The sequence below is a fragment of the Phodopus roborovskii genome, unplaced genomic scaffold (assembly GCF_943737965.1).
Source record: "Phodopus roborovskii unplaced genomic scaffold, PHOROB, whole genome shotgun sequence".
NCBI lineage: Eukaryota > Metazoa > Chordata > Mammalia > Rodentia > Cricetidae > Phodopus > Phodopus roborovskii.
Window position 1 is genome coordinate 1,808,596 of NW_026126588.1, and position 18,100 is coordinate 1,826,695.

General features: G+C 50.6%; 1 protein-coding gene across 10 annotated transcripts in view; it reads right to left on the reverse strand.

Moving 5' to 3' along the window:
* Trerf1 (transcriptional regulating factor 1) overlaps positions 1–18,100 on the reverse strand; it is a 207,882-nt gene that overhangs the window by 26,064 nt on the left and 163,718 nt on the right. For 6 of the 10 annotated variants that reach the window (XM_051204608.1, XM_051204606.1, XM_051204607.1 and 3 more), the window contains exons 4-9: positions 9,088–10,797; positions 7,853–7,899; positions 6,657–6,807; positions 5,060–5,374; positions 1,400–1,793; positions 491–557 (exon numbers count right to left, since the gene is read on the reverse strand). In XM_051204608.1, the coding sequence (XP_051060565.1) occupies positions 491–557; positions 1,400–1,793; positions 5,060–5,374; positions 6,657–6,807; positions 7,853–7,899; positions 9,088–10,524 (2,411 nt within the window). In that variant the 5' untranslated portion in view covers positions 10,525–10,797. The remainder of the gene's footprint in view (positions 1–490; positions 558–1,399; positions 1,794–5,059; positions 5,375–6,656; positions 6,808–7,852; positions 7,900–9,087; positions 10,798–18,100) is intronic. The other 4 variants (XM_051204612.1, XM_051204611.1, XM_051204614.1 and 1 more) reach the window with 2 other exon arrangements.

Consider the following 18,100-nt stretch of genomic DNA (forward strand, 5'->3'; position numbering starts at 1 on the left):
CTAGTTAAGCACCTTTAAGAGAGAGCCCTCAATGGGCTAGAGAGATGGCTCAGTGGTTAAGAGCACTGACTGCTCCTCAAGAGGACCTAGGTTCAATTCCCAGCACCCACATAACAGCTCACAGTCGTCTATAACTCCAGTTCCAGGGGACCCAAAAGCAATGCACATAAAATTAGAAAAAAAAAAAAAAAAAAAAAAAAAAAAAAAAAGTGGTCTCAAGTGTCACCTGGGGATATGAAAGTAGTCCAGTTTAGAACTGGCCTGTGGAGGTGAGGAATGGTAGATGACATCATGGATTCACATTTAGTGCTAAGAAAAGACTGAAATGCTAGCAGCTATAAGGAAATAGTAACACTCAAGGAAAGCCATGTTCCTACCATTCCTACAACTTTCCCCTGTCAGTACAGAAGTACTGACTGCCCTTCTAGAAACTTCCAGACCATTCCCAATCTCAGGTGTGTGCTCTAAAGCATAATTGGCTTTTCCTTACGGTTCAACATCCACAGTCTGCTCTCCAGGTCCTGGGGTGACTGTCACATTGCTGCCATCGATGCTGCCTGAAACACAGAAACTAGGGTTTACTGGCCAACAAGGAAAACTTCCCAAGACAAGAAAACAATGAGCAATTAGCTGACTAGTAATTAGCCAATTAGCAATAACAAGGCTCTTTTCCTAGCCAACCCAAACCAGAGGACTGGATGAATATGTGCAGTTTCTGTATATTTCTCTCCTCCTCTAGCCCGCTGACAAGGGTCCTGATGTTTAGCACAATTTGGTTTGGGACTTCCTATCCCCCAGCTTTAAGCCACAGCCTCTCCAGAGCTTGGGACTACAAGAGTAAGATAACTGTTTCTCAGACCGTGTGAGGAAAAGCTGCCCTGCTACATGGTTTCTAGGCAACCAGACAGAAACCTAGCTACAAAGATCTCTCTCCTCCCTTCTGTCCATTCAACAGCTCTGAGGAGATGAGTTTTCCTGGGCTGCCCAGGATGGCCTTGAACTCCCCAGCCTTCTGCCTCAGCCTCCTGAGTAGTTGTTACACTTGCGTACTGCCTACAGGGTTCATGATTGGCTCTTTTATTTTTAATAAAACATGCTAAATATTAAGGTTTGCTCTTGCCTATAACACCCAAGCGCCGGCCGCACTGACATCTGTTAAGTATCTTAAGCATCTTGTATGACCACCCAAGACAGTCTTAGTGTGTACATTTCCCTTGAGATACTAAATGCGATGCTAAGAACACCTAACATGCAAAGTATCTGGAACACATGAGTGAAACTTCACGGAAATCCGAGGGGAGGGGTAAGCTAGCCAGTGGAAGAAAGCAAGACTCGGCGCCCACTCAGAACAGTATCCAGAATCGACAGGGGTGACACCAGGGGTTAAGAGATGACTCACTGGAGCGGCACAGCAGCACGCGTGGCGTGGGCGTGGGCGTGAGGGGAGTGAGGGGCAGCTGCGGGTGCACTCCTGGGCCGTGGCCCGAGATGAGGACGTTGCTGAAGAGCCCTGAGCCCTGGCGCACCGGGCTCAGCATGGGTGGCGGTGTGTAGGGGGGCAGCTCGTGGGCGGGGTCCAGGAGCAGGTGGTCCCCGAGGATGCGTGGGGAGCGCAGCTGGCTCTGGTACAGGGTGGCCCCCGAGTAAGAGGTGGGGTTGGGGGTATAGGAAGAAGGCGGTGGCGGGATGAAGAGCGGCTCGGGCCGGTGCCGGAACTTCTTCTTGTCGGGTAGGGTCTTGAGGGGCTCCTCAGCTTTTGCGGTGATGGCTGGATGATGTTTCCGGGGGATTTCCTAGAGCGAGAGGAATAGTTGGGATTCAAACTTGGACATCCCAGCCACTAGCCCCTTTCTGAGCACAGAGCTGCCTATCCTTGCCGTGGCCCCTTTCCACAGATTTGGCCAGGGATGTCGGAAGATCTAAGAGGGTGGGCGAGAGATCATCTCCCTTCTACTCATCCCCTCCCACTCCCGCCACATCAGCCTTGGGATGGTTAGGAAAAGACAATCCAGAAGGGCTGCAAAGGGTAGAGAGTGGGTCGGTAAGAAGCAATAAATTCAAATTCTTCTGGTAAGAAATTCAAATTCTTCCGGCTTATCTACATCTCCATCTGTTTTGAGTGAACCCAGCGGAGTGGCTCTTTAGTCCCCCCCCCCCCCCCGCTCCTGCAGGGACAGACCACACATGCTCTGGGCAGGAGGAGGTTCGCGCCTAGCGCAGGCTCCTCAGCCCTGCCGCCCGCCCGCGCCTCTCCAGGGCGACTTGGGCGGGGGTGCGGGGGCACAGTGGTCCCCGGTCCTCAAGGCCGCTTTAACGGGCTCTGCTGAGCTGGAGCTGGTGGCGCTCCCTGCCACGCCCCTCGGAGGCGCCGCCTCCTGCTTCCTGTCAGCCTGCCTTACAGCGGGGACCGAGCCTCGTCTGGGGAGCCTGGCACACACACGGACACAGACACACTAGTGACTCCACGCATGCACGTCGGATGGAGAAGCAGGCTGAGCCAGAGCCGGCGGTGTGAAACAGACTTGGGCGGCCTCGGCGGGCTGGGCGTGGCAGGCGGCCGCGGGTACCTGCGGACAGGCTCTGGGCGCCCGAGTGCCCGGGCACAGCTGCAGCGCCCAGCAGCTCGAGAGCCGGAGTGGCGAGCGAAGACAGCAGCAGGGGGTGATGGGAAAGGCGGGCACGGTCACATGACCAGCTGCCTCGAGGCCATGTGACCTGCCCCGGTGCCCCGAGCTTTGGGCCCCTCTCACCGCCCGCCTCCAGTAGTGTGGGCGCTGCCCCCTTCCCGCAGCCACCTCGGCCTCTAGGGCCGGGCTCTGGGGAGCACAGGGGCTCCGGCGGCCAGGTCTCCTTCCACCAGTGTGCTCCAGCCTCCCTCCTCTCCTCAGGCAGGGGCTCTTCGCAGCCCGAGGCCCGGAAGAGACCCCGAGGGACCGAGAGAGGCTGCTGAGGACAATGCTTGGAGAAACGCGGCTTTGCTATCCCCACTCTTAAGTGAGGAGCAAATCTGCAAACTTTTTAAGCCCTGTCCCTGGGTCACTCGGGAGGCCATCTAAGCAATGTGCAGCTCTCGGTGATGATCTCAACTCTGCCCTGGAGCCCAAAGTTACGATCGCAGGGTCAAAAGTCGTTTGTAGGCTCTTTCTGGCACTCCCGCCTCTCAGAACCATCTGGACCAGAGGGGTCACTTAGAATGTCACACTTGGGTCACAGCTGAAGTACTTTAACAACAGACTCTGGTGGGCAGAGCCAAACACTGTTCTATAAAGCTCCTGCCCCCCAGGGGAGGGAGAGGCCATTGGGAAGACCAACACTCTGGGGGAAACCGAGACTCCGAGGAGAGGGAGAGTCTTAAGTTGGCTTTAGCTCAGAGCTGAATTAGAATTCTGAATTAGAATTCAGAGCCCTTTCCTGGATCTTAAAATTGTTTTTATATCACGTTGTTTTATATCCACATGCATGCTTCTACCTCAGCCTGCCTGTCAACTGTCTCTCTCACCTTAGCATTAAACCAAGTTCATCCTTTCTGACTCAGCCTACTCAGAGCCCCTAATGATCTAATCAAAAACACCACCACACTATCTTGCTTGTTGGACCCACACACCTGGTACACAGGTGCACCTTGAATTATGATGGGGCTACAATAAATCTACAGTAAATCTAAAATGTTATTAAGTTAAAAATGAATTTAATGCACCTCACCCACAGAACATCCTAGCTCCACAACCCATCGCATAATAGTCTCCATTCTCTCCCTTCAAGATCACTTAACTAACTGGGCCTTGTGGCTTAATGCCACTGCTCAGCGTCGGGAGAGAAGATTGTATTGTATATGTCGCTATATATACAGGTGCATGTCACTGGCCTGGGAGAAGACCAAGGTCCAAATATTCAAAGGACAGTGAGTAGAACATTTAATCATATGTAAAGCTGAAAACGTGTAAGAGGAACCATTTGGCCAGGAGACATCTGTATTCCCATTGTGCCACCTCCAGGACACAGGTTTCTCCTTGGCTCTCATCTTTCACTGTCTCGAATGAGATGGGTGGCTGTGATCCCTGTGTGATGAGGACTTCCAGGACAGGACACAGTGCCTTTCACACCAAATCTCATGACTTCCCCAGGCAAGGTAGGTGTGTGTGTGTGTGTGTGTGTGTGTGTGTGTGTGTGTGTGTGTGTGTGTTATTTCATCTTTGCTGGCTGCTAGCCCCCTCTGGCCAGAATATGGGAGCTGTCCCTTAGTCTCTCTTCTGCTGAGCCTCAATAACACACAAGAACCCAAACCAGTTCTTTCTGGATGTTTCCACCCTAGCCTCATGTCTTGTAGATTCCCAGGAGCCACTCACCCTCTAAGGACACCTGAGACCCAACACACCACCCTGTGGGAAGGGACAGGTCTGACAGGGCCAACCATGGTGGTCATAAATCCCCAGGGTAGAGAGAAGAGGCAGAGAGAGGAGAGGAGGGTGGCTAAGGCAAAGAGAATTTCAAAGTGAGTGAGAAACATGAATCACTTTGCTTTCCTGAGATTTATGGGTATGGCTTTCATGGGTTTACTATGGGAACTGTGATGGATTTCAGTCCCCAGGGTATTTTAGCAGGTGTGATGCTGAAGCTATCGACAAGGCAGATCATCTGAGTGGATGATGGGGTTACTTCGCAGAGGACCTGCCATTCCGAGGGTTACCTCTTTGGCAGCTGGATCTGGGGAGACCTGGAGGTCTTGGGAAAAGAGCCAGGGCAGGGCTGTTCATTATCTGGGGCAGAGACACTTTTCATATCTTAGGAACTGGTAAGGTTACATTGGTTTCTGCCAGCAGGATTGTCATTTATGTTTAAACACGAGCACCCTCAGTTCTGAGGGTCAGACCAGCACCATCGGCCTGGAGTAACAAGTATGGAGTGACTGGTCACGTGCAGGTGGCCTGGACAGGTTGAACCCAAGAGGGAGACTACATGATGTCTGAGCTCAGGCCCGGGACTGGAAACACTGTCCTTATCTCCAAGAAAGCAAAGAGATGTCCCCACCCCAGGCAGGTGTGGCAGCGCAGCGACTCACAGCAGGCGCACAGGGGGCAGCCCCTTGGGGAGAGTGAGGGGGGGAGAGGGTCATCCTCACGAGCACAGGCATTTCGTCGTCCGACATCGAGCTGGCTGGCTTGTCTCTGGCCGAAGGGGTGGCAGCGATGCTGTCGGTGAACCCCTGAGAGCTGGGCTTGGGTGGGAGAAGCTTGACAGGGACAGACACGGGCATGACCATAGGCGTGAGGCGCTCTGCCTCAGGAGGGAGCGGTGGCGGCGGAGGCGGAGGTGGCAGTGGCGGCTGGGGCTGAGGCTGAGGCTGAGGCGGTGGTGGGGCCTTCTCTCCTTCCTCCTACACAGACAATAAACGCTTTGATCCCAGGCTGAAAGCTCTCCCAAGGGGGATACACTTGCTTTTCCTTAGATTTTCCAGGCCATCAGTGGTGGGAACAGAGTACCACATCTGGGAGGGGGGGTTCCTTCCTCTAACTCTGGGTTCCTGGGCTACATTTAAGGTATCATTTCTATATGAAAATATTTGTTAAAAGTTGGTGGCTTTCATGGCTGTTCGAAGTAAAGAACAGGGACTGCTATTCAGCCAAAACTGAGCATGTGATCAAATTTAGGAGCTTTCCATTCGTTGGGCCTCATTTTACTCTGGCATCTCATGGAAGCAGTCATTGATGCCTGATTTTATGCAGCTGGGGAACCACACTGAGAATGCAAAAACATGGTATGGTTTATTTGTTTCCTGAAGACAGGGTCTCTATAGGTAGTGCAAACTGGCCTCGAACTCAGGACGGTCCTGCCTCAGCCTCCCTCCCTCCTGAGTGCTGGTATTATAGGTATGTAATGCCACACCAGGATTACAGCACACTTCCCTTTGCTGTTTTTGAGGCAGGATCTTGCTCTATGGTCCTGGCTATTTAAAGTGCTACACAAACCAGGTTGGCTTCCAACCTGCAGTGACCCTTTTGAGCACGGGAATTACACGGGCATGAGCTGTGACCAGCTTGGCAACACACTTTAAAAAGGGAAGACAAACTCTTTTATCTGGCACAGCCAGGAAACGGAGATGGGAGAGTGAATCTCATAAAAATCAATACTCAAAGACATTCCCTAAAGTTCTGCGAGTTCTAACCTAACCCAAAGATAACGTCCTACCTGACTGGCCCCCTGGTTACCAAGGGCACCACAGGATCACTGGACCCCACTTTTAGTCAGCCATTACATGCATGAACAGAAAATTCTGGCCAAGCTCTTGAGAGCTACATGCTTTTTCTTAGCTATGTGGTTATGGTCTTGAGTGCTTCAAGTAGTATGCTTTAGATTTACATACTTATATACCCTGCATTTATATATTTATATACTGTTCGCTTACATAGTTCCTTCTGCACCCTTCTCTAGGAAAAGGGAAGGTTTTCCTGAACGAGAATCCCAGTAGCCTTATTTTGACATGACCCTTGTCTATAAAGCCAGGGAGTGGGGACTGTGTGGTTTGGTCGGGTCCCAGAGATGTCCGTGCCTCCCCCAGCGCCCACAAAAGGCACACACTCCCCCATCTCAGGCTGACAGCAGCAAAGCAAAAGCAAGCAGCATATGACCTGCAAAGGAGGGGGCAGGCTTTTGCTGACCTGTTTGAGGCTGGGGGAGGCCCTCATTCCCCCGTGGGACCGCATGTGGCCATTCAGGGCAGGCAGGCTTTTGAACTCCTTCAGGCAGATGGAGCAAGTGAGCTTGTTCTTGGCATCCAACTGTTCTCCAAACGCTCCTTTGGTTTGGCCACTGCTGACGGGTAGGGCCACATGGAAAGGACACATACATTGAGGACAGGAAACACGAATTTATCACAAGGCCTCATAACCACAGTGCACCCATTTTATTTACCTAATCTACCACTGTCCATTAATACGCTACAGAGAACCAAGACCATTGTACAAATGGAAAAACGGAGGCTCAGAGGAGCAGGGACATTCTTTCTTTAAGAAAGTAAAATTTTAAATTAGATTTATAGTGTGTGTGTGTGTACACATGCATATGTACGCCATTGTGCCTGTATGGAGGACAACTTGGAGTCAGTTCTTTCCTTTCAAAATTATATATATATATGCACATATATATGCATACACATACATATATGCATGCTGGGTGTGCCAGGTATCTGGGGAGACCAGAAGAGGGCACCAGATCCCCTAAAGCTGGAGTTGTAGGCAGCTGTGAGCCACCTCATGTGGGTTCTGGGGCGCCAACTCTGGTTTGCTGCAACACGAGCAGGTTCTCTTTACTGCTAATCCATCTCCCCAGTAGAAAGGGCTTTCTTAAAATCATGTCATACAGGACACAGCCTCCATCCTTCCAGGCACTGGGGCTTTCTCATCCTCAGCTTTCAATGCCCACCCACCACGGCCAGGGGAGAAGGGAGTCAGTCTGTACTCTTTGCTGCCACACCCTAAAGCCCAGCACCAAGGCTGGTACCCAGAAGTTCTCACTGATGGAGGACAGAGCACAGGCTTGGGAGCCAAGCCCACCACTGCTCCCTGCTCTAGACGTACCTTCAGCTACGAAGCCCGCTTCCCCGTTTCTAAAAGGAGAATGGCGGTAGCTGACGATAATGAGGACTTAGAACTGACAGGCTCCCGACAGCCATGTCTGCCTCACTGGTATTTTACTTTACATAACACACAGGTTAAGCACAGTTAAGTGCTCAAACACAGCTGCAACCTGCTGCTCCATACTTTCCTGGAGACCCTGGCTTTGAATTTAGAAATGGGTCATTTAAGCAACCCAGAAAACCCACAGCCTCTCAGATGTCCCAGCCCTTTGAGCGTACCTTGACTCCGGGGACCCTGGCTGGGTTCTCCCTTCAGGTAGGTGCATCTAATTTTGAGAAAACAAGAAGAGAAACATAAACATGTATTTCTAAAGGGAGGAATCTCAAGATTCCTGTCTACCCTTGTAGAACTTTCTCTGCTCATGATGACCCTGCGCATCCACTCATGTCTTGGTTGTGCATCTGATTTCTTTTCTGCTCCCTAACAAGGACACGGCTTCACCCTCACAGCTGACGGCAGCCCCAGCCTGCCCCGACACAGCCTCCTCTACTCTCCTTACTCTGTTTGCATCCTCTCTGAACTATCAGGGTCTATCCCCACAAAGGACAGAGAAGAAATGGGCTGCACAGCATCATTCCGGGAGACCAGACAGAATAAGGCAAATCTTCGTGTATCTGTAGACATGTGTGTGAGAGATGGCGAGGGAGCACACATGTGTACAGTGTTTGTGCAGAGGTCAGATGACAATCTGTGTCTTGGGGAATACCCCAAGGGCAGAGATCCCATGGGGGTGAGAAGTTCCCAATGTGGTCCCCTTGTCTCTGATCTAGATACTGTGCACGTGTTTGCATGTGTTCAGATATGCACATGTGGAGGGACGCGGTCAGCTTTGGCTGTTGCTCTCCAGGTACTGTCCACACTTATTTATCATGTGTGTGTATATGTGTGCCGCAGTATGTGTGTGGAGGTCAAAACACAACTTTTTTGGGGGTCAGTACTCTCCTTTGTCCATTTGTATCCTGGGGATGGGACTCAGTGGGTATGGCAGCAAGTACCTTTACCCACTGAGCCACCAGAACAGCCCAACTTGTTATTTCTGAGACAGGGCTTCTTACTGGCTTGAACTTTATAAGTAAGCTATGCTAGGTGGTCAGTGAGCCCCAGGGGTCCTCTGGTCTCTGCCTCCCGGGGTTGGGATTGTGAGCACATGTCGCCAAGCTCTCCCCTGTACCCCGTGATTGACCTGAGCCACCCCCTAGCCCCAGACTCTAGGTCTCAATCATTACGGCAACCGTTTAGGACAATATTTTGGCCTTAGTGAGATGACAAACCCCCCCCAGGGTCAAGGACTAAATCCACTTTGATTTTGTATTCCAAGTGCCTGGCGCAGATAGTACCTGGCTAACACTTGTGAAATGTATAGAGTGGAAAGGATGAAGAGTGGAGAGAGCACTGGGCATTGCCCAGACTCACGGCTGGCAGAGCCTGTTCCCACGCAGACATGGGGAGATACCTGGGGCCACATCGCACTGGGAGACGGCTGCTGATGGGGAAGTCCCATGTTGTTGAGGTGGATACCACTGGGGGACAGGAGCGGTTGGTGAGGAAGGGTACTGCTGACTCGGGTCATTTCTGAGCTTGCTGGGTCTGCCACCCCTGTATCAGGAGGCCCCATGTCCCCATGGGAGCTCAGCATAGCCGGAGTCTGCCTGTCACTAGAATATGTCTTCAACTGGCTGTCTTCACGCTGCTGGTGCTGGGACAGGTGGCTCTGCTGGTAGAGGGGGTGGCTATAGGGTTGTTGAGGCTCCTGGTAGTAATACTGGGGCATGGAGCCCAGCTGGATCAGCTGGACAGCGTGGGCCTGCTCCGGGGTATACTGATGAGGGTCCCTGTGATAGGAAGGGGGCTGCAGGTGCATCGGGGGCTGCTGCTGCTCTTGCAAGTGTTGCATCATGGGTTGGGGCTGATAATACTGAGGTATCTGCAGCGGCCCCTGCCGCTGCTGCAGCTGGAGCTGCTGCTGCTGCTGCTGCTGAGGCTGTGAGGGGCGAATCGGCTGCTGCGGTTGCTGCTGCATTTCTTGCATGGAGATCCGCTGCAGCCCGGCTTGCTGCTGCTGAGGAGGCGGTGGCTGTGGGTAATACTGGTGCTGCTGCATTGGTTGCATATGGCCGGACAGCACCTGAGGGGCTTGCAGCGGCTGCCCTCCTTGCATTGACATCTGGGCCAGGGGCTGCTGGTAGTCATAATACAGGTGCCCTTGGGGAGTGTGCTGCCCGACCGGAAGGGCTGGTTTGGGCAGTCCACCTGTGAAGCCAGGATGCGGCTGCTGGGGCACCTGCTGGTAGCGGGAAGCTATAGCGGATGCTGAGGGCTCCACGGGCTTCTGGGATAGCAGCTGGCGAAGGGCACTGTCGGGGGTTCCATCCATCACTGCTGACTGAGTGTGCAGAACCTGGGCCATATTGTTGACCTGAATTCGCAGGTTTTGGTTGGCAAACACCTGGGTGAAAGAGTCCAGCTTGTGTAAAACACCGCTGGTGAGTTTCTGGGTCCGGATCTCACTGGCCTGGGAATAAGTGTATTGGTAGCCGTCAGTGGGCTCTACCTGGCCCGGTGTTCCCCACATCATGTTTGAGTTGGCCAAGTTGCTACGAAGCTGGACGTGGTTCCCAGGCCCTGCATGGCTCCCCCAGCCTCCTTGCCTGGAGGTATCCATTTGGCCAAGGTTTTTGGAGCCAATCGGCAAGCCCAAACTATCCCTAGTATCTTGAGGGAAGTGAGGAGAGATGGGCGAGGCCTGCGGGGCATCCATTCCAGCCCCTGAGATCGTATTCCCATAGCTGTGGTTCAGCCCGCTGTGAACACCAAGGGGTGGCTGTTGATAGAAGAGGTTCTCACCCCCGTGAGCCACGTGGTTGGTCTTGTACAGCTGCTGGTCCCCCATGATGTCCTCCTTGGTTATGAATGTTCAGCCACAAAATACAAATAAAAATAAAATAAAATAAAAGGGAATGAAGAAAATAAAAAAATCCTGAAACCCTGAGAAGATGAGAGAAAGTGTCCACCCTACTCCACGGCTGACATGTCTGTGAGGGTGGCTGGAGGCAGGGGCTCGCGTCGGCTCGAACCACTCATTTGCAGAGCTGAGATGTCTACATCCTCCCTCCGGTTGAGGTATGGACCAGACACCACCGTGGCGGGGAAATGCCGTTCACACCTGGAAGACAGGACGCGAAGGACAAAATTATTTCCCTGGATGCGTCTTAACAAGCCATTGCATATGTTGTGATTATTCATAAGAGGAGAGCGCAGGGAGGGCTAGCAGCAATGGCCAGCAGGGTAAGGCTCTTGCTGCTGAGCCTGAGTTCAAATCCAGGGGGCACATGGTGGGAGGGGGGAACTGGTATTGTGGTGCCATGGTATGTGTGGTGTGTATGTATACTCACATATAGGGAGTGTAAGGGTCCGAGTACGTGCAGATCAGAGGACACCGGATGTCCTGCTCAACCACCTCCCACCTTATTTACTCCGAGGTCTCTCAATGAGAGACCTAGTGGCCAGCAAGCCCCAGCAATCCTCCTCCCTATACAACCCCCAGAGCTGAGCTACAGCCGGATAGCCACACCCAGCTTTTTATACGGGTGCTGGAGATTTTAACCCAGGTCGTCACGTTTGTGCAGCAAGGGAGCCACCTTCCAAGCCCTCCCCTTCGACCCCAGTTCTTCAGTCACTTTCAAACTGGGCCAGGAACCTCCGTGAGCACACCCCAGATGCTAAGAGGGATATTCTCAGATTCCTGAACTCCTGCAGGAGCCCTCTTCTAGAACTGAGGGATAAGAGAGGTACAGGTGGTTCTTCCCGTTTGCCCGTTTACAAAAAGGTTAACTCTCATCTGCTCCATCACAGCTGTCAAGTGGATTCCTCATTCATGCATTCATTCATTCATTCATTCATTGTGTGTGTGCGTTCGAGCATTAAAGTGTGAGCACTAAAGTAACCCTGTGGATATGGAAGTCAGCTCTCTCTTCCCACATTGTGGGTTCTGGGAACCAAACTTGGATCATCAGGCTTGGCAGCGAGCCTGCTACACCTGCTACACCTCATCGACTCTCTCTTTTGTTAAAGGGCAAGCCCCGTTCTTGCAGAAGAACCTGAGTTCAGTTGCCAGCACCCAAGGCAGGAAGTTTACAGCCTCCTGTAGCTCCATCTCCAGGGGAAGCTGAAGCCCTTTCCTGACTTCCTAGAGCATTTGCACACACGAACACACATGTAAACACATACAAAAAATAAATTTTAAAAAAGAAAAAATTCCCAAGGGAATTTCTATGTCTCTAGAAAGTTGTCTTCCGACCCCAACACCCAGGCCATGGCATGCACAGCCAAACACATTCACACGATAACAGATAAGATCGAAAGAAGTCATAAGACAAATAATTGGATACACATTGGGTGATAGGTCACAGTGTGATTTTTGGTATAGCATTCAGAAGCAGATCAAAGAATTGAGCAGCCCTGCTTAAACACATGTACTTACCAAGATGGTCTGAGGCTCAGTGGTCATGTGCACCACACACAGTGAACAGCAATGACATTTGTTTGTTTGTTCGTTTGTTTGTTTATTCCCTCACTTTTTGGGGTGTGGGAATTTGAGGCGGGGTTTTCTCTATGTAGCTCTGTAGACCAGGCTGGCCTTGAACTCACAGAGATCCTCCTGCCTCTGCCTCCTGAGTGCTGGGATTAAAGGTGTGTGCCACCACCGTCAGGTTTATTCCCTCATTTTAAAATTTATGCGTGTGTGTGTGTGTGTGTGTGTGTGAATTTATGTGCATCATATGTACAGTGCCTGCTGTCGCCAGGGAGCACTGGGCCCAAGGAGCTAAAGATAAGAGAGACAGAGACAGACACAGAGACAGAGACACAACACGGTGCTGAGAACTGAAGCTGGGTTCCCTGGAAGAGCAGTGAGTGCTTTTAACCACAGTCATCTCTGCAGCCCTGAGGTTTTCCTTGATTGTTTTGTTTTTTAAGCTAAAACCCATGTTCCTCCTATCAAGTATGAACAATGGCTTTCTGTGCGTATGCCTGGATAGATGGAAAATACCGGCCCTGCTCTCACACTAGCAATAAATAATCCTCTTAGACATTTATGTGTGCATGTGTTTCTGCACACATGGATGTGGGTGTTCATGGAAGCCAGAAGGTCTCACATGCCCTGGAGCTGGAGTGATGGGTGTTATCAGTCCTCCAGCATGGATGCTGGGGACTGGACTAATTTTCTGAAGAGCAGGAAGTGCTCTTGACTATTGAGCTGTCTTTCCATGGTTTCATGCAGCCCAGGCTGGCCTAGAGCTTGCCTTGGAGCTGAGGATGGCCTTTAGTTTCTCATCCTCTTGACTCTACCTCCTAAGTACTGGGATTACAGGACCAGGGACTCCTGCCCTGTACAGTGTTGGTGATCAAACCGAGGACCTGATGCACACGAGGGAAGCTCCAGCCCAGAGGAAAGTTCACTTTTAAAAAGGCATTCAGTACCACTGTACATTTCCAACATAATTTTACTTTTCCTATTTATCATTTATCCTTTTGCTACACATTTATGTGGTTTGATCAATCGTATACCATTAAAAATTATAACTCAAACCAGAAGAAACTTTCAATATAGCTTCATGATTCAGGAAATGAACATTTTCAACTTTATGTAAAGTTGCTACAGACGAATAGGATGGGACACAGACCAAAGGGCTTTAAACCTAAAAACATATCACATATAAAATTCCTGGAGGAAGTGAAATACAAATAAGATTTCAAGGGAAAATGAAGGACGCCGTGTGTGTATATACATTTTTAAATGAGTAATGGGCGGATACTGGAAGGCTAGGGTGTTTAGATTCCATGGGATAAATTTAAAAGTGATGTCATAGTTTCACTTAAGAATATCAATATTTATACTACGCTGGAAATCACATCTGCAAGCATGATAAAAACTGTGGACATAAACTTGACCATGAGCGAGGGGGTAAAGAGTTCCACAAAACACTAAGTTGGGTGTGGTGACACATGCTTGTAATTCCAGGGCTCAGAGGCAGGAGAATCAGGAGGCGTTGAAGGCCACTCTTGGCTACGTGAGCTCCTGTCTCAAGAAAACCTAAGGAAAAAGGAGTTTTACAAACTCAGTTTAGGGAGGAATTTCCAGGCCTGACCCTGAATTTGAGGAGGTATGAAAAGCGAAGGTGGTCACTGAAGGCTTCTCAGCAGATTCACCAGGGTGCAGGTTCGAAGCTTACAACCAGGCTCTTGCCCAGATCCACTGCGATGGTGAGTTTTAACTGTCAACTTGACACAACCCAGAGTTACCTGGGGAGAGAGCGTCGGTGAGGGGTTGTCTGCATTGGGCTGGCTGTGGGCGTGTCGATGGAGGACTGCCTTAATTAACTGATAACTGCCCACTGTAGGCAGCACCATCCCTTAGGCACGGGCTCCTGAACTGCATAAGGGGAATGTGGCACAACACGTGAGCACATGTGTTCTTGCCCGTTGACGTGACGTGACCAGCTGTCACATTAGGCTCCTGCCACTGCACTGTGGTCCCCAAAGTGATGGGCTGTGACCTGGAGTTGTGACCTAAAATAAACAATTTTCTTCTCAAAGTTGCTCATTTTCCCCTTTGTTTTTATTTTATGTGTATGAGTGTTTTCCCTGTGTGCAAGTCTGGGCACCATGCGTGAGGTGCCTGTAGAGGCCAGAAGACGGCACTGGATCCCTTGGGGCTGGAGTTACAGATGGTTGAGAGCAGCCAAGTGGGTGCTAGGAATAGAACCCAGGTCCTCTGGAAGGGCAGCCAGTGTGATTAACCATGGAGTCACCTCTCCAGCCTCTGTGACTTGCTTATCGTCAGGGTATTTGATCAGAGAAGCAGAAATTAAACTAGGGCACGTCCCCAAGCAGAAACTGCATTTTATCAAGGACTCTGACCAGTGCACACATCAGCCAGCAAGCGCTGACCTAGCTGCATTCGGGTGAAGACTTGAACCCACAGTGAGAGTGTGCATGGAGAGGGAGAGACAGGAGACTTCTGTAATGTCCTGTCCTGAGAGCCTGGTGTGCCAATCTGAGGAGACACTATCTCTCCCCTGGCAGTCATACCTGCCCCAGATCAGCCACAGACTCCACCTACTGCTGTCAAGTTCAAAGCAACTCAATCTCATCTGTCACAGACTGGCTGACCCTTTCAAAGTGTCCTTTACATTAAACCCGGCATGCTCTGTCTCATAACGGGACCTTGGGACACGCTATTCCCCATATTCCTCTCCCCAGCCGTCTCCCACTAGCCACATGCTAGGTCACTTCCAGCTCTCAGTTCAAACCAGACATCCAGCTGACCCCACAGCTGTGTATGAGTATGTGAACACGTGTCTGTGTGTGTTCCCATGGAGGCCAGAAGAGGGGCAGCAGATCTTCTAGCAGGGTGCTGGGAACCAAACTTAGGTCCTCTGGAAGGACAGCCAGAGCTCTTAATGACTGAGCCCTTCTCCAGCCCTTAGGTTGCTTACTTATATTTTGTCATAAAACTGTATTCCTCCATAGTGCCTCTCCTCCCTTAACCAATTCCACACCTCACCAGCGTCTCCTAATCATTAGCTGTTTGTTTTATAAGATAGGGTCTCATGGAGCCAGGTTAGCCTTGAACTCATAATGTCCTTGAACTTCTGATCCTGCTGCTACCAAGTCTGGTTTATGCAGTGTTGGAGAATCAAACTCAGGGCTTCATTCATACAAGAAAAGCAGCCTACTTACTGCCTGAGCTACATCCCCAGCCGCCCTTAACACGCTCTTTAAGAAATGACCTATTTGGAGCCGAAAGGATGGCTCCGCAGTTAAGACTGGCAAACAGCCCACATCAAGTGGCTCACAACCACCTGTAACGGCAGCTGCAGTGGCGTCGGCAGCCCCCGGCTTCCACGGGCACTTGCATTCACTCTGCTCATACACCCACACACCGGCACACACGTAATTAAAAATGAAAATGTTAACTGTGGTGTGTGCGTGCGTGTGGTGTGAAGACGTCACAGTGTTTGGGAAACAACTTTGCGGAGTCTTCCCCCACCTTTGTGAGCATTCTGGGCATCGAACCCGGGTCATCAGGCTTGTACAGCAAGCTCTTTACCATATGAACCATCTGCCGCCCTTAATACTTTCTTAATTCCGTCTCCACTTCTCTGTTTTCACCCCATCACCCTAGGCTAAGACCTGTGTCTTCCTTCGGGACTACTCAGCAGCCGGCAGCTTGGCTCCTGACCCCCGACCCTCAAGTTCATTCTTCCCAGCAGCCAGACAGCAGCAGAATGGACTTTGAAATGGCCCATTGCCTCATCCCACAATGTAAACAGGCATCTTCATGCTCTTGGTTAAAAACCAAAACTGTCACCAAGGCCGCCAGGCTCTGCACAGCCCGGCCCATGTCCATGCTCTGTTTCTTCCTTCCTTCCTCTCTTCTCCATTCCCCTCTTCCCTCCTCCACCCACCACTCAGGTCATTTCTCAGTTCTGGAGTTTGCAGAGCTTGCCCCAGAACAGGGCCTTTGCACACACTCTGGCTCACAGTGGAAAGCTCTTCCTTCTCCTGGTCCCTCAACTACTCTCCTCTTTGGTGTCTCTGGGATCTCAGCTCACCCTGCCCCACCTTCAGGGTCCTTATTTATCCACAGAAAGAAAAGCATCCCACTGTAACCTGTGCCAGTGAATGAGAGAGAGCCAGTAAGCGATGGTGCCGTCTCCAAGTTAGGGCAGGAGAAGTTATAACAGTCAGCTTTCTCCATAGACAAGCAGGACGGGGACCCAGAAGAGTGTCTCAGAGAAGGGACACCATGAGCGAAGGCATACAACCAGCTATCCACACTGGAGCATCACAGTCTCATCAGAAACTCACCAACAGGGCTGTGAAATGGCTCACAGGGGAAAGGCGATTGCTGCCAAGTCTATCACCCTGAGTTCAATCCCCCAGACTCACATGGTGGAAAGAGAGAACTGACTCTCCAAATTGTGTTCTGACTTGCACAAGAGCATGCATGCACAAGCACATACATAAATAAAATAAATAAAAAGCTATTAAAAAATTAAAGGGAAGGTGCTGAGTGGTTAAGGGCACTGGATACTGTTGCACAGGACCTGGGTGCTGTCATAGCACCCACATGGTGGCTCACAGCTGTCTACAAATCCAGTTGCAGGTGATCCAACATTCTTATCTGACTTCTCAGGGCACCAGGAACAAAGATAGTGCACATACACGCATTCAGGCAGACACCTGTACACATGTCGCTCACCACAGGCATCTTATACATAGTATGAAAGCTAGATCATGCCACTCCTGTTGCTGCAGAGAGAAGGATGGCTCTGCATTCTGAGCTAGCGGAAGTGATTCTCTACTCCTTAGCAAACCCCCAGCAGGACTGTGGCTTATTTATAAGCATGGGTCCTGGGTGGACCGCTAGTGAGTTCCAGTTCCGGGATGCCCGCTACATCAGCCTCCTGCCACACACAGACCCAAAGCTCAGAAACTTCGGGCAGGACACAGCAGGCTACTTCTGTTATTGTTGTTTTAAGACAATGTATCAGGTGGCCCAGTCTGGTCTCAAACTTGCTATGTAGCCTTATCCTCTGCCTCTGCCTTCCCAGTGCTGGGGTTTTAGACATGCAGCCACAATCACAGTTTGTGTTCTAATGAGATGTCTGGTGTGCCTCCTGTATGCTCAGGTTGAAGGTCACACATAGTCTTGGGGTCATCTAGTCTCTGTACAATACAGATGGAGAAACTGAGACCCAGAGATGTGCCTTCTGGGACTGGAACAGTGGCTTGTGGCCACTGTGAATATTTGCGCAACTAAGAGAGGACAATGACTTCCCCACCCAGTACAGGGAGGCCATGGCAACATCTCATGCTATTTACTTTGCCTATGTTTTGTGCATTTATCTGAATGCCTATTCACACCTAGTTCAAAATTCAAAAGCTGAGAGTAACATACAGAAGAGTACAGAACATCTCCCATGAATGCTTGAAAATAATGTGAAAACCCATAGCAAAGACTCAGAAAGTTTATGAAGAGCCCCTCTGCTGCAGTCCCCAGCCACCCTGCACTCCTCCTGGTACAATCAGGTTCCTCCACATCCTGGGCCAGCTGTATACATGTGACATGCTAAGCCCCCGTCTGCATCTTTCCAAACTGCCTATTAGAACCCCAAAACTGTTTAACACATCGGCTTGCCAATCTGTAGAACCTTTGGAATACTGTGGATGTTACCTTATTCCTTTTCTTGTTTATTTACTTTTAAGATTATTTTTGTATGACATTGATTGCCTTATTATTTTTTTTTTTTTAACGAGGTAACAGCTTTTCTCATGGTATCCATATCCTTTTGAGTAACTGGCACCAGAGGCATTTCAATACATGAGTGACACTGTTGTGGAAAATACATTTGTTTAAGTGTAGAACACTTGTTTTAATGATGCTAAGAAGTGTCCATATT